This window comes from Vicia villosa, linkage group LG7 (genome assembly GCF_029867415.1).
Source record: "Vicia villosa cultivar HV-30 ecotype Madison, WI linkage group LG7, Vvil1.0, whole genome shotgun sequence".
In the NCBI taxonomy this organism is placed as follows: Eukaryota; Viridiplantae; Streptophyta; class Magnoliopsida; order Fabales; family Fabaceae; genus Vicia; species Vicia villosa.
Window position 1 is genome coordinate 114,359,933 of NC_081186.1, and position 22,922 is coordinate 114,382,854.

The 22,922-nt window shown below is 35.6% G+C and overlaps 1 protein-coding gene across 1 annotated transcript; it reads left to right on the forward strand.

Annotated features, from left to right (window-relative positions):
- Positions 1-15,772: 15,772 nt before the first annotated feature.
- LOC131618327 (uncharacterized) lies at positions 15,773-17,141 on the forward strand. The gene is made up of 6 exons (XM_058889572.1): positions 15,773-15,944; positions 16,048-16,239; positions 16,326-16,436; positions 16,532-16,613; positions 16,703-16,798; positions 16,884-17,141. The coding sequence occupies exons 1-6, from the start codon at positions 15,784-15,786 to the stop codon at positions 16,980-16,982; spliced, it is 741 nt and encodes a 246-aa protein (XP_058745555.1). The 5' UTR covers positions 15,773-15,783; the 3' UTR covers positions 16,983-17,141.
- The last annotated feature ends 5,781 nt before the right edge of the window (positions 17,142-22,922 follow it).

Consider the following 22,922-nt stretch of genomic DNA (forward strand, 5'->3'; position numbering starts at 1 on the left):
CATATTAAGTTTATTTTCATATGTAGTTTATATTCCAAGTTGAAATTTGATATAATCCATCAGTTTAGTTTAGTTTAGTTCAGAGATTGGGAATGATTTATGGGTTTAGTTTTAAGGGATGTTGTTTTTCTTTACCTTGCACAGTTGCACTGCAATTTGAGAATGAAGCATATTACATGTTTGATTAAATGTCTTTAGAGTGTATTGTTGAGTTTGAATGATATTGTGCTTCTCTTTGAGTTTTGGTTTTGGTTCATGTTCATGGCTGCCCGAGTTCGTTGTGTAAGACATGTTTGAAGTGAACTTAAGTATGTGTTAATAGGTTGGTGTAGTGGCTTCCCGGTTTCTAAGTTAATTGATTCAAAGGTGGTTGGAATTGATCTCATGTTTTGAAGTGGAATTAAGTCATATTTTGTATTGATATTATTTGATTTTGATTCTAAATGAAGGATAGAAAAACACTTAGAAAGGGGGGGTTTGAATAAGTGTAGTCTAAAAACTTGAACGATAAAAACAAATTGCACAGTTATTTTTATCCTGGTTCGTTGTTAACTAAAATACTCCAGTCCACCCCCACGGAGTGATTTACCTCACCTGAGGATTTAATCCACTAATCGTAACAGATTACAATGGTTTTCCACTTAGTCCGCGACTAAGTCTTCTAGAGTATCCTGATCACAACCTGATCACTCCAGGAACAAATGCTTAGACACAAGCTAAGACTTTCTTAGAGTATCCTGACCACCACGTGATCACTCTAATTACAACTGCTTAGACACAAGCTAAGACTTCCTAGAGTATCCTGATCAACACTTGATCACTCTAGTTACTTATAAATTAATGTAATCAATTCTAAGAGTATTACAAATGCTTCTGAAAAGCTATAATCACAACAGTGATATTTCTCTTGACATTTAAGCTTAATCTCACTAATATATTACAACAGCAATGTAGTGAGCTTTGATGAAGATGAAGTTTCTGAGCTTTGATTTGAACAGCGTTTCAGCAAGTTAATTGTTAGCAAATCGTCAAGAAATTGGTAACCTTGCTTCTCATCAGAACTTCATATTTATAGGCACTTTGAGAAGATGACCGTTGGGCGCATTTAGTGCTTTGCGTATTCCGTACAGCTTTGCATTTAATGTTTCACGCTTTTGTCAACTACCTCGAGCCTTGTTCACGCTGTGTCTACTGATGTTGCCTTTAATAGCTTCCAACGTTCCTTTTGTCAGTCAGCGTAGCCTGCCACCTGTACTTTCTTCTGATCTGATGTTTGTGTATATAATATTTGAATATCATCAGAGTCAAACAGCTTGGTGCATAGCATCTTCTTGTCTTCTGACCTTGAAGTGCTTCTGAGCGTGATACCATGAGAACTTCAGTGCTTCTGCTTCTGATCTCAAGTTCTTCTGATACTTCCATAGACCCATGTTCTGATTCTGCCTTGACCATCTTCTGATGTCTTGCCAGACCATGTTCTGATGTTGCATGCTGAACCTTCTGAGACAAAGCTTCTGAGCGCTGATTTGTGCATACTCTTTATATATTTCCTGAAAGGGAAATTGCGATGTATTAGAGTACCACATTATCTCACACAAAATTCATATCCCTGTTATCATCAAAACTAAGAATATTGATCAGAACAAATCTTGTTCTAACAATCTCCCCCTTTTTGATGATGACAAAAACATATATAAATGATATGAATTTGCGATCAGAAAGAGCAGACGGCTAAAGACAAATTACACAGCTATAGCATAAGCATGTGAATATGTCTCCCCCTGAGATTAACAATCTCCCCCTGAGATGAATAATCTCCCCCTGAAATTAATACTAGAAGAATTTTATAAATAAAAGACTTCCCTGATTATTTCGGTAGAGACGTTCACAGTGCTTGATCTTTAGAACATTCATGACTTCTGATTTCTGCTTCCATAGGACAGCTTCAGAACATTGAATTTCTTTAGATCCTCAGAACATTCACAGCTTCTGATTCCTGCTTCCATCGGACAGCTTCAGAACTTGAATTTCTTTGATCTTCAGAACATTCACGGCTTCTGACTTCTGCTTCCAGCGGACAGCTTCAGAGCTTGAATTTCTTCTTTCATCACTTCATGCTAGAATGTATCAGAACATTGTTGAATGTACCAGAGCTTCATCAGAGCATCTTTACATCCTGAAATGTTACAGAACAAAACTAAACGACAAAAGTCAGCATGAATGAATCAGAACATAGAATATGTTTCAGAACACATAATATGTATCAGAGCCATATAAGCCATATAGAATGTATCAGAACAAATAGACATTCAGAATCAGATCATATTCTATCATCAGAATATCTGAACATTCTTCCTTCTTGCTTCTGATTCTGAAGCTTCATAGCACTCAGCTTGCTTCAAGAATCCAAGTTTCAAATCATATTCTATCATCAGAATATCTGAACATTCTTCCTTCTTGCTTCTGATTCAGAAGCTTCATAGCACTCAGCTTGCTTCAAGAATCCAAGAACTTGATTCATCTTGTTGCTTCTTATGTTGATCTTGAATCTCCGATTCCTGCAACAACACAACTTAAAGTGTAAAACTTTGCAAGTTCTGTTAGTAAAGCAACTGATTAAATCAAATCATTTATCACATATTTCTCCCCCTTTTTGTCATATCATCAAAAACATAAAAGATTCAGATAAAAACAAAAAGAAACACACGGAAGAAAAAGATGATTTTCATTGAAGTTCAAACAGACAAGTACAGAAGTACACGAAGAGAAGGAAGACAAGATGCACAAAACAGATGCAGCAAAAGCAAAAACAAAACATCAAAGACTCAATCTAAGACGACCCTAGCCTTGACAAGATCTTGGCCAGCATCTCTTGAACCCCATTGTTGTGCTCATTCTGCTTCTCTATGAAAGCTCTAAACTCAGCATTGACTGAGCTTTGCTCATCCTGATTCTTCTGAAGAACTTCCAGAGTCCTTGCAAGACGGGAAGGTTCATCAGAAGAAGCTTCACAGCTTCTATCCACAGGGATGGCATTCTAATCCGTGGCTTCCATAGTCAGATCATTTACAGGATTTTCCTCAACAGGAATGGTTTCATCAACATGATCTTCTACATCTTCTCATTCTGGGCATAAATCCATACTGATATTCTTCAGAATGAACTTAAACATATCTTCAGCAAGGGGTTTTGTAAAGATATCAGCCCATTGATGGTCTGTATCCACAAAGTTTAAAGATATAACACCCTTCTGAACATAGTCCCTTATGAAATGATGTTTAATCTCAATATGTTTAGCTTTTGAATGTAAGATAGGATTCTTAGATAAACATATAGCAGAAGTATTATCACAGAAGATAGGAATGTTACTCTCATATATCTGATAATCTTCTAGTTGACTTCTCATCCAGAGCATTTGTGTGCTACAACCAGCAGCAGCAACATATTCTGCTTCTGTTGTTGAGAGGGCAATAGTAGCTTGCTTCTTGCTGTACCATGAGATCAGATGACTTCCAAGAAATTGACAACTTCCAGAAGTGCTCTTCCTTTCAATTCTATCTCCAGCATAGTCAGCATCATAGAATCCTACTAAGTTGTAATCTTTGGATCTTCTGTAAACTAAACCAACATTAGTAGTACCTTTCAGATACCTCAGAATTCTCTTAACCGCAGTTAAATGAGATTCTCTCGGATCTGATTGGAATCTAGCACACAAGCAAACACTGAAGAGAATGTCAGGTCTAGAAGCGGTTAGGTATAGAAGAGATCCAATCATACCTCTGTACAACTTCTGATCTACCTTCTTACTTACCTCATCCTTACCTAGGACACATGTTGGATGCATAAGAGTTTTGGATTCTTTGCTTTCAGAAAGATTAAGCTTCTTCAGAAGTTCTTTCACATACTTCGTTTGATGAACATAGGTTCCATCAGAAGTTTGGTTGATTTGAATCCCAAGGAAATACTTGAGTTCTCCCATCATGCTCATTTCAAATTCAGCCTGCATAGACTCAGCAAACTCCTTTCCAAGTGTAGCATTAGATGTTCCAAAGATAATATCATCAACATATATTTGACAAATTAAAATATCCTTTTTAAATGTTTTACAAAAGAGAGTAGTGTCCACCTTTCCTCTAGTGAAACCATTTTCCAGAAGGAAAGAACTCAAACGTTCATACCAAGCTCTAGGAGCTTGTTTCAATCCGTATACTGATTTCTTTAGTTTAAAAACATGATTTGGAGACATGGAGTCTTCAAAACCAGGAGGTTGATGGACATAAACTTCTTCATCTATGTAACCATTTAAGAAGACACTCTTAACATCCATCTGATAAAGAGTGATGTTGTGTTGAGTGGCAAAAGAAATTAATAGACGAATAGATTCTAACCTGGCCACTGGTGCAGAGGTTTCTGTATAGTCAATCCCTTCTTGCTGACTATAACCCTGAGCCACCCGTCTGGCTTTGTTTCTTACCACTTCACCTTTCTCACTCAGCTTGTTTCTGAATACCCACTTAGTGCCGATGATGTTAAATCCTTTTGGTCTAGGAACCAAGTCCCATACATCATTCCTTGTAAACTGATTGAGTTCTTCTTGCATGGCAATTATCCAGTCTGGATCTTCTAGAGCTTGATCAACAGAAGTTGGCTCGATCAAAGAAACAAGACCTAATTGACATTCTGCATTGTTCTTAAGGAATGCCCGTGTTCTGATGGGATCATCTTTCTTCCCAAGGATCTCATCTTCTGAATGAGCTGAGGCAAGTCTAAGTGATCTTCTGACTGTTGGTTCTTCAGAAATTCTGAGATTCTCTAAAGATGCAGCAACTTGATCTTCTGATCCATTGCTTCTGAGACTGCCAGCTTCTGCAGCTTTGCTTCTTGGTTCTACTGCTTCTGATATATCAATATCAAAATCTGCAAAATTCTCACACTGCTTTGGTTTTTCAAGACCAAGATTATCATCAAACCTGATATTGATTGATTCTTCTACAGTCAATGTTTCAGTATTGTACACTCTGTAGCCTTTAGAGCGTTCAGAATATCCAAGAAGGAAACACTTTTGTGCTTTAGAATCAAACTTACCAAGATGATCTTTAGTATTCAGAATAAAACATACACATCCAAAAGGATGGAAATATGAAATGTTGGGCTTTCTGTTCTTCCACAATTCATAAGGAGTCTTATTTAGAATAGGTCTTATAGAGATTCTATTCTGAATATAACACGCAGTGTTTATTGCTTCTGCCCAGAAATGCTTAGCCATATTGGTTTCATTGATCATGGTTCTGGCCATTTCTTGTAGAGTCCTATTCTTTCGCTCTACAACTCCATTTTGCTGTGGAGTTCTAGGACAAGAGAAATCATGGGCAATACCATTTTCTTTGAAGAACTCCTCAAAGAATTTGTTCTCAAATTCACCACCATGATCACTTCTGACCTTTATGATTTTGCACTCCTTCTCAGATTGGATCTGAGTGCAGAATTCAAAGAACACTAAATGAGAATCATCCTTGTGTTTCAAGAACTTTACCCATGTCCAGCGGCTATAATCATCAACGATGACTAATCCATATTTCTTCCCTCTGACAGATGCTGTTTTGACAGGGCCAAACAGATCAATGTGCAAGAGTTCTAACGGCCTTGAGGAAGAAACAACATTCTTAGACTTGAATGCAGGTCTGGAGAACTTGCCCTTCTGACATGCTTCACAAAGAGCATCTGATTTGAATTTCAGATTTGGGAGTCCTCTGACCAGATTTAGTTTGTTAATCTGAGAAATCTTTCTCAAACTAGCATGTCCTAATCTTCTGTGCCAGACCCATTGCTCCTCAGAAACAAACATAAGACAAGTTACCTTCTGCTTCTCAAGATCAGAAAGATCAATCTCATAAATGTTGTTCTTTCTCTTGCCTGTAAATAGGATTGAGCCATCCTTCTGACTTACAGCCTTGCAAGACTTTTGATTGAAGATTATATCATAACCATTGTCACTTAATTGACTTATGGACAATAAGTTATGCGTTAATACTTCTACAAGAAGTACATTAGTTATGGAAGGAGAGTTACCAAGACTTATGGTTCCAGAGCCAATGATTTTGCCCTTCTGATCTCCTCCAAACTTGACTTCTCCACCTGGTTTAAGCACCAGGTCTTGGAATGTAGACCTTCTTCCCGTCATGTGTCGCGAGCACCCAGAGTCCAGGTACCATGACATTTTGCTTTTTGTCCTCTTTGCTGCCAAGGATATCTGCAACAGAAATTATCTTCTCCTTAGGTACCCACAATTTCTTGGGTCCTTTCTTGTTAGTTCTCCTCAAGTTCTGATTGAACTTGGGTTTAGCAAAATATTTAACAGGAGGAACAACATGATATTCTTTAGGTTTGTCAGCATGATATTTCTTAGGATGTGTCACATGCTTCTTGGTGTGAACAGTGTTAAACTTCTGTGCATGTGAAGTGAGCCTAATATCATGAGCATGGCCATATTTGAACTGATCATACAATGGCTTGTATGTGATCTTCAGATCATCAATAGGTTCAAATTTATGTGAGGTATCACCCTCATAGCCAAAACCAAACCTTCTGTTTCCAGAAACACCATATATCATAGAAGCAAGATGACTTCTGCCAATACTTCTAGATAAGAACTTTCTGAAGCTCGAGTCATATTCTTTCAGAATATGATTCATGCTAGGAATGGATTTTTCTGTTTTAGAAGGAGATCCACTATCTTTGGATAGATTTAAAACTTTTTCCTTCAGTTCAGAATTTTCCAATTCCAGCTTCTTAGTTTCAAATTCAAACTGCTTTTTCAGCTTTTTGTATTTGATACTAAGATGAGCTTTGAGTTCCAGAAGTTCTGTTAAACTGGAAACTAACTCTTCTCTAGATAGTTCAGAAAATACCTCTTCAGAATCTGATTCTGATGTAGATTCTGATCCATCATCTTCTGTAGCCATCAGCGCAAAGTTGGCCTGCTCTCCTTCAGAGTCTGATTCTGATTCAGAATCATCCCATGTTGCCATAAGACCTTTCTTCTTATGAAACTTCTTCTTGGGATTCTCCTTCTGAAGTTTTGGACACTCGTTCTTGTAATGTCCAGGCTCATTGCACTCATAGCATACAGCCTTCTTCTTGTTAGATCTTCTGTCACCAGAAGATTCTCCTCGTTCAAATCTCTTTGAACTTCTGAAGCCTCTGAACTTCCTTTGCTTGCTCTTCCAGAGTTGGTTTACCCTTTTGGAGATCATGGACAGTTCATCTTCTTCTTCAGATTCTGATTCTTCAGGATCTTCTTCTCTAGCCTAAAAAGCGTTAGTGCATTTTTTAACATTAGATTTTAATGCAATAGACTTACCTTTCTTCTGAGGCTCGTTTGCGTCCAGCTCTATCTCATGACTTCTCAAGGCACTGATAAGCTCTTCCAAAGAAACTTCATTCAGATTCTTGGCAATCTTGAATGCAGTCACCATTGGACCCCATCTTCTGGGTAAGCTTCTGATGATCTTCTTTACATGATCAGCCTTGGTGTAGCCTTTATCCAGAACTCTCAATCCAGCAGTTAGAGTTTGAAATCTTGAGAACATCTTCTCAATATCTTCATCATCCTCCATCTTGAAGGCTTCATATTTCTGGATTAGAGCAAGAGCTTTAGTCTCCTTGACTTGAGCATTTCCCCCATGGGTCATTTTCAATGACTCATATATATCATGGGCAGTTTCCCTGTTAGATATCTTCTCATACTCAGCATGAGAGATAGCATTCAGCAAAACAGTCCTACATTTATGATGATTCTTGAATTCTTTCTTTTGATCATCAGTCATTTCTTGCCTTGTAAGCCTTACGCCACTGGCTTTCACTGGATGTTTGTAACCATCCATCAGAAGATCCCATAGTTCACCATCTAGACCAAGAAAGTAACTTTCCAGTTTATCTTTCCAGTATTCAAAGTTTTCACCATAAAATACTGGTGGTCTAGTATAACCATTGTTACCGTTGTATTGCTCAACAGAGCCAGATGTAGATGCAGTTGGATTTGTTTGAACTTCACCAGCCATCTTTTACTGAAGCGTTTTTCTCTTCCTGAATCTTTTCTAAACACGGTTAAGTGCTTGCACCTTAGAACCGGCGCTCTGATGCCAATTGAAGGATAGAAAAACACTTAGAAAGGGGGGGTTTGAATAAGTGTAGTCTAAAAACTTGAACGATAAAAACAAATTGCACAGTTATTTTTATCCTGGTTCGTTGTTAACTAAACTACTCCAGTCCACCCCCACGGAGTGATTTACCTCACCTGAGGATTTAATCCACTAATCGCAACAGATTACAATGGTTTTCCACTTAGTCCGTGACTAAGTCTTCTAGAGTATCCTGATCACAACCTGATCACTCCAGGAACAAATGCTTAGACACAAGCTAAGACTTTCTTAGAGTATCCTGACCACCACGTGATCACTCTAATTATAACTGCTTAGACACAAGCTAAGACTTCCTAGAGTATCCTGATCAACACTTGATCACTCTAGTTACTTACAAATTAATGTAATCAATTCTAAGAGTATTACAAATGCTTCTGAAAAGCTATAATCACAACAGTGATATTTCTCTTAACGTTTAAGCTTAATCTCACTAATATATTACAACAGCAATGTAGTGAGCTTTGATGAAGATGAAGTTTCTGAGCTTTGATTTGAACAGCGTTTCAGCAAGTTAATTGTTAGCAAATCGTCAAGAAATTGGTAACCTTGCTTCTCATCAGAACTTCATATTTATAGGCACTTTGAGAAGATGACCGTTGGGCGCATTTAATGCTTTGCGTATTCCGTACAGCTTTGCATTTAATGTTTCACGCTTTTGTCAACTACCTCGAGCCTTGTTCACGTTGTGTCTACTGACGTTGCCTTTAATAGCTTCCAACTTTCCTTTTGTTAGTCAGCGTAGCCTGCCACCTGTACTTTCTTCTGATCTGATGTTTGTGTATATAATATTTGAATATCATCAGAGTCAAACAGCTTGGTGCATAGCATCTTCTTGTCTTCTGACCTTGAAGTGCTTCTGAGCGTGATACCATGAGAACTTCAGTGCTTCTGCTTCTGATCTCAAGTTCTTTTGATGCTTCCATATACCCATGTTCTGATTCTGCCTTGACCATCTTCTGATGTCTTGCCAGACCATGTTCTGATGTTGCATGCTGAACCTTCTGAGACAAAGCTTCTGAGCGCTGATTTGTGCATACTCTTTATATATTTCCTGAAAGGGAAATTGCGATGTATTAGAGTACCACATTATCTCACACAAAATTCATATCCTTGTTATCATCAAAACTAAGAATATTGATCATAACAAATCTTTTTCTAACACTAAAGACATCGTTGAGCTTTGGCTATGGTTGAGTTTACTTTCTTTCATCTTGAACTTGTTTGAAGTGAATTTTGAGAGCCAATTTATACGTATATCATGGCTGTCCGGGATGTTGGTTTAGGGATTTAGAACTTGTTTTGAACCCAATTTCTCATGTTTAAGGAATATATTTGCTAGATAGGGGTTACTTGTGAAGAGTGAAAGTTTGATCTCATTCAAGAATCTTACATTGTGTGGGTCTAGAAGTTGCTTACTACTATACATGTAATTAATTGTTCTCTCTCGCCAAAGTAATATGTTGCGTTTTATTGCTTCTGATTCATTCCGTGTATCCTTTGCGTTTTGACAGAAACGCATTATACCGTTCTGTTTCTTAATAATTAGTTGTTTTTGTTTAGCTTAATTAATTAAGACATGAGTGTAATACTCATTATTCCGACATGTGGAATATTCTCTGATTTTTAAGTGATGAACTTACTAACTTTGTAACTTTTAGATTATATTTAGTAATACTCATTATTCCGACATGTGGAATATTCTTGATGTCAATAATATTAAGTGATGAACTTACTAACTTTGTGAATTGAATTCGCCATAGGGGTTACTTGTGAAGAGTGAAAGTTTGACCGTTTTTGTTTAGCTTAATTAAGACATGGATAAGACATGGATGAATTCAAAACGATTGTCGAAAGAGTACGAGAAAGGGGTATGGGAATTCGTTGAGTTTGCGGTTGCGCACTCCGAAGACCCGCTTCGAATGTCGTGTCCTTGCTTGGGTTGCTGTTATGGGGGTAAGGTTGACGGGAATAAGTTGGCATCCCATTTACTACGGTTTGGAATTGATATAAGTTATACATGTTGGACAATGCATGGTGAGAAAAGTAACGGGAATGCTGAGTCGAGTTGTAATAGGAAGTATGCTTCAAACGACGATTGCACAGACACATACGAGTGCGATCGAGTCGAAGAGATTGCAGAAGCGCTTGAAGAAGATCTTGCGGATTGTCCCAAAATGTTTGAGAGGTTGGTAAGCGATGCAGATAAACCGTTGTATGATGGTTGTTCAAAATTTACAAGATTGTCTGCGGTGTTAAAGTTGTACAACTTAAAGGAGGACAATGGATGGTCGGATAAAAGTTTCATAGAGTTATTAGCCCTTATGAAAGATATGCTACCAAAGGATAATGTTCTTCCCAATCGAACGTATGAAGCCAAAAAGATGTTGTCCTCTATTGGCATGAGCTATGATAAGATACATGCATGTCCAAACAATTGCGTTTTGTTTCGAAACGAGTATGCAGCGTTGAATGAGTGTCCTAAATGTGGTGCCCCTCGATATAAGAAAAAGTTGTCTCCTGCTAAAGTCTTATGGTATTTTCCTATAATTCCGAGATTTAGACGCATGTATCGTAGTGAGACCGATTCAAGACACTTGACTTGGCATGCAGATGAAAGAATTATTGATGGAAAGTTGCGACATCCGGCAGACTCACCACAATGGATGAAAGTTGATACTGATTATCCTGAATTTGGAAAAGAAGCAAGAAACCTTCGGTTGTCATTGTCTACTGATGGAATGAACCCGCATGGTATTCAAAGTATCTCGCATAGCACATGGCCTGTGATTCTTATGATTTATAACCTACCTCCGTGGCTATGCATGAAGCGTAAGTACATGATGTTATCTATGCTAATTTCTGGGCCTAAACAACCAGGGAATGACATAGACGTATACTTGGCACCGTTAATCGAAGATTTAAAGTTTTTGTGGGAGAACGGTGTGGAGGTTTACGATGGGTATAGGAAGGAAAGTTTCAACTTGAGGGCGATGTTGTTTGGAACAATTAATGATTTTCCAGCATACGGAAATCTATCCGGGTACAGCAATAAAGGTCAAAAGGCGTGTCCTGTTTGTGAAGATGAAACCGATACGACACGATTGGAGCTTTGTCAGAAGAATGTCTTTCTCGGCCATCGTAGATTCTTAAATTCTAATCATCACTACCGTGGGTGGAGAAAAGCATTCAATGGAAAGGCCGAACATCGTACAGCCCCGCCTTTTTTGTCAGGTGATCAAATTTTTGAAAAGGTGAAAGATGTGAGCACTCAGTTTGGCAAGCCTTTTGCACATTCACTTGTCAAGGGTGGGTGGAAGAAGAAGTCAATTTTTTTTTAACTTCCATATTGGAAGTCGTTGTACGTAAGACATTTCCTGGATGTTATGCATATTGAAAAAAATGTATTTGACAGCGTCATAGGTACGTTACTCAATATACAAGGAAAGTCTAAGGATGGCCTCAACATAAGGAAGGACATGGTAAACATGGGAATGAGAACTGAATTGGGACTCGTGACGAAAGGAAAACGAACATATCTGCCACCTGCTATTTACACTCTATCTAGAAAGGAGAAGAAAACATTGTGTAAGTTCCTCAGTGAAGTTAAAGTTCCAGAAGGCTACTCTTCAGATATTAGAAGACTTGTGTCCATGAAAGACCTCAAGTTAAAGAGTTTGAAGACGCATGATTGCCATGTTATAATGGAACACTTTTTACCAATAGGTATACGTTTTATTCTGCCAGAAAAAGTAAGAAGCGCAATAACTAAGCTGTGTTTCTTCTTCAGGTCAATTTGCAGTAAGGTGGTCGATCCCGCGATCTTACCAACATTGCAAAAAGAGATAGTTGTTACTTTATGTGATCTTGAAATGTATTTTCCTCCCTCGTTTTTTGACATAATGGTTCATCTAGTCGTTCATCTTGTGAAAGAGACACAATTGTGCGGACCAGCTTATATGAGATGGATGTACCCTGCTGAACGTTATATGAAAATATTAAAAGGGTACGTGAAAAACAGAAGTCGACCGGAGGGTTGTATTGCCGAACGATACGTTGTTGAAGAAGCGGTTGAGTTTTGTACTGAATATCTGTCAAATGTTCAATCAATTGGACTCCCCAAATATCATATTGTCGAAAAAAAGAAGGAAAAAGGCTAATTGGAAATAAAGTTGTGACAGTATCAATGGTCGAACGGGATCAAGCGCACTTGTATGTTCTGCACAATGAGATTGAGGTTGAGCCGTATGTTGAAATGCGCAAGGTTGTTCTCCGAGATTTAAATCCAAATAGAAATGAGAACTGGATAGTACGAGAGCACAATCGAAGTTTCATACCGTGGTTTAGGGATCATATTTATTCAAAGTATCGTTCAGATCCTGCTTCAGTAACAGAAAGGTTGAGATGTTTAGCCTATGGTCCAAGTGTAATTGTGTTTTCTTATAGCGCATACGCAATTAATGGATACACATTTTATACCAAAGAACAGGATGATAAAAGTACTATGCAAAATAGTGGTGTTACCTTGGTAGCTGAAGCAATGCACATATCAAGTGCGAATGACTTAAATCCGAAATTTGCAAATTTGTCATATTTTGGGGTTATCGAGCGCATTTTGGTGTTTGATTACGCGAAGTTTCAGATTCCTGTATTTGGTTGCAAGTGGGTTGAAAATAATAGTGGCATACGAATGGATAAGTCAGGATTTTTGCAAGTGGATCTCAATAGGGTAGGGTACAAAGATGAGCCTTTCATTCTAGCCTCTCAAGCTAAACAAGTGTTTTATGTCAATGATCCGACAAGTACGAAATGGTCTATAGTGCTTTTATCTAACAAAATAGTTGATGAAAACATTGAAGATCAAGGTGATATTGGTGTTGGCATTGAATCTTGTACAAGAAACGATCAAAATGAGAATGAATCATGTACTAGAAATGATCATAATGAGCGTATTTGGATCAATCCAACCGTCCGCGTTGTTAAGAGACGCGTAGAACACAATCCTACCAAGAAAAGAAAGAGACGTTAGTGATAAAGGTAATAGTATACATATTCCGACTAATTTGCTTTATTCAATTTGTACCGATTGTTTTATTCAATAGTATAGTACTTATTCAATTTTGGTGCATATTCTCGTTTTGTACATAACTTTTGAACCATGTATCCGTTTGTTGACTTCTTTACATGTAACTATACTATTTTGACGATGAGCTGCTCATGCACTTATCTTTACATTTCGGGACTGTTTTTTTATCGGTTTTGCTTCTGCCCGTAATCAAAAGTCGGGCTTAGGGTCTGAATTTCGGAAAACCGACTTTATTTTTGAGTCCGTGGGGACGTTTTACCATAGCCATGTAAATTTCGTTCAATTCCGACAACTTTCTTTTTTGACGCTTATTTTGATTTGTATCGATTTCGTTTCCGATTTACTTGTACATGCATGGTTTGACTTCCATTTGACTTGTATAGATTGTTAGCTTATTAATAGTGTACTAATGTGCTTTAGTTTGTTTGATACAGGTTCAATGGCTCCGGATAGAGAAGCTCCACCTGAAAACTCACAAGAAAACTCACAAGAAAGAGATGCTCAAGAAAGAGATGCTCCGGATACAAATGCTCCACCTGATGCTGAAGCAAAAGAAGTTGCACGAGGCATCACCATTATGAAGGGAATCATTCGACATAGAGACCAAGGATTAGTATACCATTTGGATTGGAATTCTGATAAACAAGCAATTGGTCCTAATTCTGCAAAGTTGACAAGCTATATTGGTACACTTGTTCGTATGCATATTCCGGTCTCCATAGCTAAATGGAATCTGAAAAGCGAAGAGTTGGATGTGAAAAAAAAAACGATTTGGGACGAGCTTCAGGTATATATCATATATGGTTAATTGTTGTTATTATCTTGACGATAAATTGTTTAAATTACTTATACTAACACACTATGCGTATGTTTTTTTGCAGAGGACTTTTGAGATACCAGATGATCGTAGACGCTACATACTTAGTTTGGCCGGCAAAAGTTATAGAGGGTGGAAAGCTTTTTTGACAAACACCTATCTTAAGGATAAAGATGGAAACTTTCTTGAAGAGGCACCGGGACGGCCCAAAAAGTATGAGATCTTCATTGATGAAAAAGATTGGGCTGAGTTTGTAAAGCAAAGAGATGAAGATTTTCGGAAAAGGAGTGCCACGAATAATGCGAGAGCATCCAAACCCGCGTATCCATACAAAAAAGGGCGTTTGGGATATGCACGCTTAGAGGATAAAATTGTAAGTAAATAGAAATACGTTTTAATTAATTGTCTAAATGTACATGTTTTATTTGACGATTTTATCATTTGTGTCAATGCATAGTTAGAGGAGACTAAAAGTGAGGAAACTTCACTTCCTGTACATGTGTTGTGGAAGGAAGCTCGTGTGGGCAAGAATCAAGCTGTCGATCCCGATGTTCAGAGAGTTTATACTGAGTGTGTAAGTATAATGCTGTGTCTTTAATTAAATCAAATGTTTTTTAATATATAAATGATTTTTTATCTCCACTAATAATTATTGAAATGTAAATGAATTACAGGAGACCTTGTCGCAATCGGTATCCACCGGTGAGGGGAGCGTACTTAGTAGAGCACTAGATGCTCCTGAGTATCCCGGTCGGGTGAGGGGTAAGGGTCATGGTGTGACTCCAACCTCTTTTTACAAGAGTCCTAGGAGAAGATCAAATCTTACCAATGAAGAAGTGTTGCAAAATTTGCAGGAATTGCAAGCACAAGTCTCTGAATTGCAAAGAGATAAAGATATGTATATGAGAGAAAAGTGCAACACTTCATTGGTGAAAGAAACTAGTGATAAGGCTAGTATCAACTGTCAAAGGAAATTTCCCGAGGTAATTATAAACTTTTTTCCTTACAAATTGTTCTATTTTATTAATGATAATGACTTTATATTTACTATTGGTTTAGGGCATTTCATCTTGCCAACTATACTTATCGTCACCGAATTATCGACTAGTTGGCAAGGGAAAAGTGCACAACACTTTGGGAGATTTACTTCACCATAGTCCGCTCCCGGATGGACACCTGAAAGTATCGGTGGATGTTGTATTAGATCATGATGCGATGCTACCGGTACCTGACATGGTCTCAGAGACGACATTGCTGCGAGATGCAATAGGATCATTTGTTGCATGGCCCTCGGAGCTCATTACCATTAGTGATGAGGTATATTGAAAACGATTATGAATCATTTAGTTTTCGATTGTCAATTCTAAACCGTTTATTAATTATGTTTTACATTTTAATTTTAGACTGCTCCTATAAAACCTGCAATTAAGGGTAAAGGGATTTTACAGGAGGAGGAGTCTGTTGCATCACTAAAAGAGGCACATTTAAAGTGTTAATATATAATCTGAATCTAAATCTGCATGATTTTTTATTTTACCTAACTTATATGATTTTTAGGTATCCGCTCGGGAGTCACAACAAGTGACGCAGCAAGTTCGTAGCGTACCACCCACTGGTCCTCCGAAGATAGCGGCAAAAAAAGCGGTGCTTTTGTGGCTCGGTACCGGACGACGCTCGTAACAATGGTTGATATGTCCGATTTGAAGGATGGTGCTTTACGTGAAATCAATATGGATGAAAGTGTCTTCGGTATTGAATTCAAGTCACATATTGCAATTGATGACTTGGAAGAGATTTTTACGCATGAACAACTAGGCGTCGGTAATATGCACTCATACATCCGGTAATATTCACTCATCCGATATATTATTTAATTAGTCCCACAATATAATTTATTTACACATTTCAATGAAAATAATCTAATGTTTATTATGTTTTTATTTAAGGTTGTTGTATGACAGAGTGTTGCGCGGGACTGTATTGTCTAACAGATTCCGTTTCGTGTCTTCCGCCCATTGCAGCGGAATGGCAATTGCTTCGGAACCGGAATCAGTTAGACAGCTCTTAGTCGATAGATTCATGTTCACCGGCAATTCAGAAAGTCTGCATCTTTGGGCGTATAATACCCGACCAGTAGGGTTAGTTTCTCATTCTTGGTTCATCTAATCTCTGTTTCTTTTGTGTATAGCAAAATTTTCATATAACCTACTGTTTTAATTTATAGAGCACACTGGTTGTTGCTTGCTATCAACCCTATAAGAGAAGTCGTGTATTATCTGAATTCGGTAAATGGTGACTGGACCAATTATCCGGCTATGAAGGAAATCGTTGATTTGTAAGTGGGATCGTTTTAAATATTCGTGTATATTTATATATTTACTTATTTATGGGATTGATCTAAACATATGCTTTTATATATTTGTTAATTAGATCAATACAAGTGTTCCGAAGTCAACGGGACGCACAGGTATCCCGGACTAAATCAAACAACATTACTTGGATCAAAGTGCAGGTACATTATTTTTCACAATTTTGCTTATAATATTTATGCTACTTGATAAAACAAGACAACTATAAAATCTTATTTGTTTTTCTATGTAGTGTCCGCAACAGCGAAACAGTTCAGATTGCGGATACTTTGTTTTGAGGTTTATGAAAGAAATCCTTCAGGCGAATCAATTAGAGATTCCGCTCACGGTATGAATTTATAACTTAAGATAATTTCATATAATTTATTACATTTAACTAAATATATCATTCATATTATGTTTTTGTTTTGTAGTACCTTGACGAATTCCGTGCTGCTGGGTACCCGAGACTTAAGTTGGAAGAAATCAAAGAGGATTTGTGTCACTTTTATATTAAGCAATTTTTCATGTAGGATTTGTGTCGATTTGAACTATAATATTATTGATGTTGTAATGATGTATATATATAATTTTGGATATTATAATGGTATTATATTAGTATATATATATATATATATATATATATATATATATATTGTCTTACTGATGGCTGAAATTATATCGTCGAAAATATATTACAGGTCGAAAATATTACAGGTTGAAAACATATTACAGGTCGACTGGGAGGATTAAATTACAGGCTGCACATTAAAATACATCATTTAGCAACGACAGCGCTTTTGAAAAGCGCTCTTAAAGGTCCACCTACAAAAGCACTTCTTAGTAAAAGCGCTGCCAAAGAATAATAAAAAAGCATAAAAAATAAAAAAAACGCAACATACGAAAGCGCTTTTGGAAAAGCGCTCTTATAGAGGGGGGATACCAGAGCGCTTTTTCCAGGAAAGCGCTCTTATAGGGGGCCTACCAGAGCGCTTTTTCCAGAAAAGCGCTCTTATAGGGGGGCCTACCAGAGCGCTTTTTCCAGAAAAGCGCTCTTATAGGGGGGCCTACCAGAGCGCTTTCTGAAGCGCTTTTGTTACCTACGCCAGCGCTGGCTTTCACAGCGCTTTTAAGCGCTTTTAAAGCCCATAAAAAGCGCTTTTAAAGGGCTTCCGCGTTGTAGTGATGCTCACGTTTAGACTATATTTGGCGAGGCATATTTTGAGTTTATAGCTTATAACTTATAAGCTCATATGACAGTAAAAGACTTGTCTCGTAATAGTTTATTTCATCACGAGCTTATAGTTTGTTTTACTAAATTATAGTTTAGTTTCTAGGCGCTATTTTAAATAACATTTTAACTTATAGTTTATAGCTTATTAATTTTTCTTTCATTTGTATCCTTATTATTTTAATTTAAGCTCACTATTATAATTTATAATTGATTTTAGTTTAAAATAAAACACTTATATATTAAATGTTTTTTATGTTAGTTTAATTTATCAATTAATTGAACCGCTAATTTTATCAAATACTTTAATTATTAAATGTTTGTTATGTTAGTTTAATTTTTCAACTAATTGAACCGCTAATTTTATCAAATACTTTAATTAACTTATCAACTAATTGAACCGCTACTTTTATCAAATACTTTAATTAACTTATCAACTATAACTCATCAACCATCAGCTATCAGATATCAATCATCAACCATCATTCCTAAATTATAAGTTATCTGTTAACTTATCATCCAACCGCTATCTTTATCAAATAAAATCTTAATTTGTCATCTTAGTTCACTGTCAAAATTTATATGTGTTAAATATATTTTGATATTATGTTAAATTATATCAACTATCATTATCAACCATCTAATATATTCACTAGTCCTTAATTATAAACTATCAATAACTTATTAATTATTATTTTTTTAATCAAACACAGCCTTAATCATTTATTATCAAAGAAACGGTTTTATTAATTCGTGGTTTATTAAAGAAATAAATAAAGTTGGGTGTGTTTGATAGTTAATTTAATTGGTTAGTTGTATAATAAGAAGGTCGTGATAGTTAATTTAATTGATTTATAATTTAATATGTATTAATACAAATAAATTATTGATACTGATTAGGAATTACTTCCGCCAAAATTCAATTCTCTATTGATTAAATCTTTAAAGAACTCATTAACCACTAATGCCTTTAATTTTAGACAGACTATGCAAAAACTTTACACTATTATTATTCATGTTATGAATAAATATTATTGTGGATGTCCATATGTATTCTAATCTTTCATCTTCATATTCCCTATTAAGTGGTATAGTAAGGTTATGATTTTTCACCTTCCTAATGTCCTATAAATAAGGTCCACTTTGCAATGTAAATAATACTTCTTGAAGAAGATAATAGAACACCACTTTCTCTCTTACTTTCTCTACTTCATCTCTATATTGTTTTTGTTAATTTCATAACACGTTATCAGCACGAAGCTCTCAGGTATGTTTTTCTTTGTTTGATTTAGTTTCAAGCTATTGTATGTTATTTGATTAGGATAATATCAATTATAATTTCCATACATCCTAGAAGGATTGCAGGAAGAATACTAAAATATCCCAAAAGGATTTCATAAAGATTTTTTGATTTATCGATCTAAAATTTTATAACTTGTAATATGCTCATTAAAAGATTGTCATTCCAGAAGAATGACACACATAATTTTAATGCATCCTAGAAGGATGATTATATTTTTTAGATTATTGTTTATAACAAATTATTTTTATAGTTCCTGGAGAACTTATCCATCCCTGAAGGATAGTAAATCAAAATAATTATATGACAATATAATTTTAGTGATATAATATTGTTTAATTAAATATGTTTAATTTTATAAGGGGTAATTGTTTGATAATTCTATAATCATATGTTCATATGAATATGTTTGATTAAAGTGTTTAATAATGAGATACTATTATTATATTGGTTTTGAATTATACTGGAGGTATTGAATATCTTTGTATTACACAAATGAATTTGGACATAAAATGTACAATAGAAAAACTACCGTTTTTTTTCCTTGAGCTTGTACTACACTTATATTAGTACAATTTAAGCACATGTCATTGTAAACCAGTAGTTTACAAATTACACTTAAAAGTGTCGTTGGTAAAACCGGTTGGGTCATCTCGGATATAATATGATGCGAATAATTTGTATTGAAGAACCAGAAGTTTCTTCAATCCATTAAATTTTTGTGTGTTTCTAAAAGAAAATAAAAATTTGAGAAATTGCGTTTTTATGACATTAACTGTTGCATCGACTAAAATATCATGCATATGTCTCTATTCACAACCAGAAGTTTGTGAAATTATTTTCTCACCTAATTAGACTAAGATCTTGTTTTCTGAACTTTTTTTATAGAAATTCCTGTATAAGTATCACATATATATTATTAAAATTGATATTGAATATCATGTAATATATGTTCATAAAAAGAAAATGGACCCGAAGATTCATTCTTTAGACGTCTAAAGTTAATTATATGGTTGATACTTATGAGATCATCAATTCTAAATTATATATTTGAAACACCCAAAGTATGATATTAAGATATTTATTCGCATTAAGCCAACAATATACTATATCTTAGTCCTCCCTAATGTATTCTAATATTTCTCATCTTAGTGAACATTTGGATGTGTTGTGTATATTCCAATTGCTTCAATATAATACCTTAAGATGAGTCATGAAAGAATATTGGAAAAATATAATTAATATGAATCTCAATTTTGAGGATATAATTTGAGCAAATAATCAAATACTTGATTGCAGCCCGGTAGGCTGATTATCACTTGATAAATTAATTTTCCCAATATTAGGGGGAGGGAAATGAACAGCTGAAATAATGAACAAGAAGTTCAAATGAACAAGTTAAAATAAATTGTTGTATTGATCCTCGTACAAATCAATATGAACCAAAAGTTCAAAATATTATTCATTTGCAAAGTTTATGAAATAAATTATCAGCTGGTAATACTCCACTCAAAGTGGATTCTCCTATTGGATAATATAATATTGCAAATGAGTTGTAGCTGCGCCTGAAGCGTGGTATGAAAGTCGGTTCCAATGTTAAAAGTCCTCTACTAAGAAAAGAAACTAAAGATGACCCAAGTAAGGATATGAAAATGCTAAGAGCACTTTGATTTAATTTAATTTTCAGTTCCAGAAGAACAAATCAAGTACTTGAAATATGAAATAAAGAGATCTCGATAAATTATGTCATGGATGAAATGCAATGGAACCGAAATTGAGATAACCAAATAAAGTCAATATTGACAATGTCTTTGCATACAATATAGCGCTAAAAGTGATCAATGATAACGAGGATCATGAGTCAAAGTCTATTAAAGATTGTAGACTAAGTGAGAATTGGCCAAATGAATATATTCAATTACAGAAGAATTAAACTCACTTTACAAGTGACTCACTTTTGGACCTGTAGTCCGAACACCTCAAGGTGTGAAACCAATTGGATATAAATGATTTTTATGAAAAAGAAACATAAGAATGATATAAAGTTTGATTTATTGCTCAATGATTTTCACAAATACCTAAGATTGATTTTGATAAAACATATCCACCTGTAGTGGATTCAATCGATTTTTTTATATTTAATTAGCCTTGTAGCACATGAAGGGCTTAATTTGAACATGGTGAATGTTATGACATCTTATTTATATGGTTCACTTAATAGTGACATTTACGTGAAACTCCCTGAAGGGTTCAATATACCAAAGGCACGTAATTTTGGATCTCGAGAAAACCACTTCATCAAATTGAACAAGTTTCTCTATGGATCGAAGCAATCTAGACGCATGTGGTATGATCAATTTGTCCTTTTATTTTCATAAAATGATGTGGAAAAGTATTTGCAATAATAGTTGTCTATGTGGATGACATAAGTATTATTGGAACTCCTGAAGAGCTTCCAAAAGCTATAAATTGCTTAAATAAAGAGTTTGAGATGAAGGACCTAGAAAAGACAAAATATGTCTAGGTTTGCAAATTGAGCATGTGGACAAAAGAATATTTGTACATCAAGAAGGCTATATAAAAAATGTTTAAATGATTATATATGGACAAATGTCACATATTGCCTACTCAAATATGCTTGTTAGATCATTAGATGTGGAGAAAGATCTTTTAAGGCCTCGAGAAAAGGATAAAAAATTGCTTGGTCCTGAAGTACCATATCTTAGTGCAATTGGAGTACTAATGCACGTTGCTAAATATACACATCATGATATATCATTTGCGGTCAATCTATTATCAAGATAGAATTATTCACCTACACGAAGAAATTGGAAAGCGGTCAAACATATACTTCGTTATCTTAGAGATGCAGGTTACTTGTCAGATTCAGACAATGGTAGATCAGAAAGAGGCTATTTATTTACACGTGATGGTACAATCATTTCATGGAGATCTATAAAACAAATCATGGCAACAACTTCATAAAATCCTGCATAACTATTAGCACTACATGAAGTCACTTCGAAGAAGACATTTTAAGCAGCGACTACAAAGAATATCCTCACACATATAAATGTATGCATGAGGGGGAGAAAAACATATGTTTTGCACTCTTTTTCCCTTCACCATGGTTTTGTCCCACTGGGTTTTCCTGGTAAGGTTTTTAACGAGGCAATTCATATTCAAAGGATATTGTACTCTTTTTCCTTCACTAGAATTTTTCCCACTGGGTTTTTTTTAGTAAGGTTTTAACGAGGCATATCCTCAATGGACATCCAAGGGGGAGTGTTATGAATAAATATTATTGTGGATGTCCATATGTATTCTAATCTTTCTTCATATTCCCTATTAAGTGGTATAGTAAGGTTATGATTTTTCACCTTCCTAATGTCCTATAAATAAGGTCCACTTTGCAATGTAAATAATACTTCTTGAAGAAGATAATAGAACACCACTTTCTCTCTTACTTTCTCTACTTCATCTCTATATTGTTTTTGTTAATTTCATAACAATTCATCTATTAAATTGAGGGAAGTACAAAGAAAATAGGGAAGTCCGGACGTTTGTCCGAACAAGCTGGATCTTGGTTCCGCCCCTGAATAACTTATTTATTTAGAAATTGTTAATTAATAGTTAATCTATCATGTATCCACTCATTTCATGAGAACAAATAAACACCCTTATGGCCCTATCCAAGTAGGGCACTAATTTCTTTAGGGGAGACAAATTTATGCTCTTCGGTTTAGTGGACTCAACTCTATAGTAGAGATGGGCACACCTCTAGAGAAGAAATATGAGGTAAAATAATAATACAACAATGGCTGAATATGAAAGCAAACAATGGGAATGGAACACGCCACAACCTATGCTCCTAGCTCCTTGAGAATTATTAATATAAAAGATTTTTTTTTCAAAACTTTTTCTATTGTCCCTTTCGATCTA

Coding starts and splice junctions, on each gene's coding strand:
- LOC131618327 (XM_058889572.1), top strand. CDS start 15,784: ATGGTTGATATGTCCGATTTGAAGGATGGTGCTTTACGTGAAATCAAT. Junction 16,614..16,702: donor TTACTTGGATCAAAGTGCAG/GTACATTATTTT, acceptor TTTTCTATGTAG/TGTCCGCAACAGCGAAACAG. Junction 16,799..16,883: donor AATTAGAGATTCCGCTCACG/GTATGAATTTAT, acceptor TTTGTTTTGTAG/TACCTTGACGAATTCCGTGC.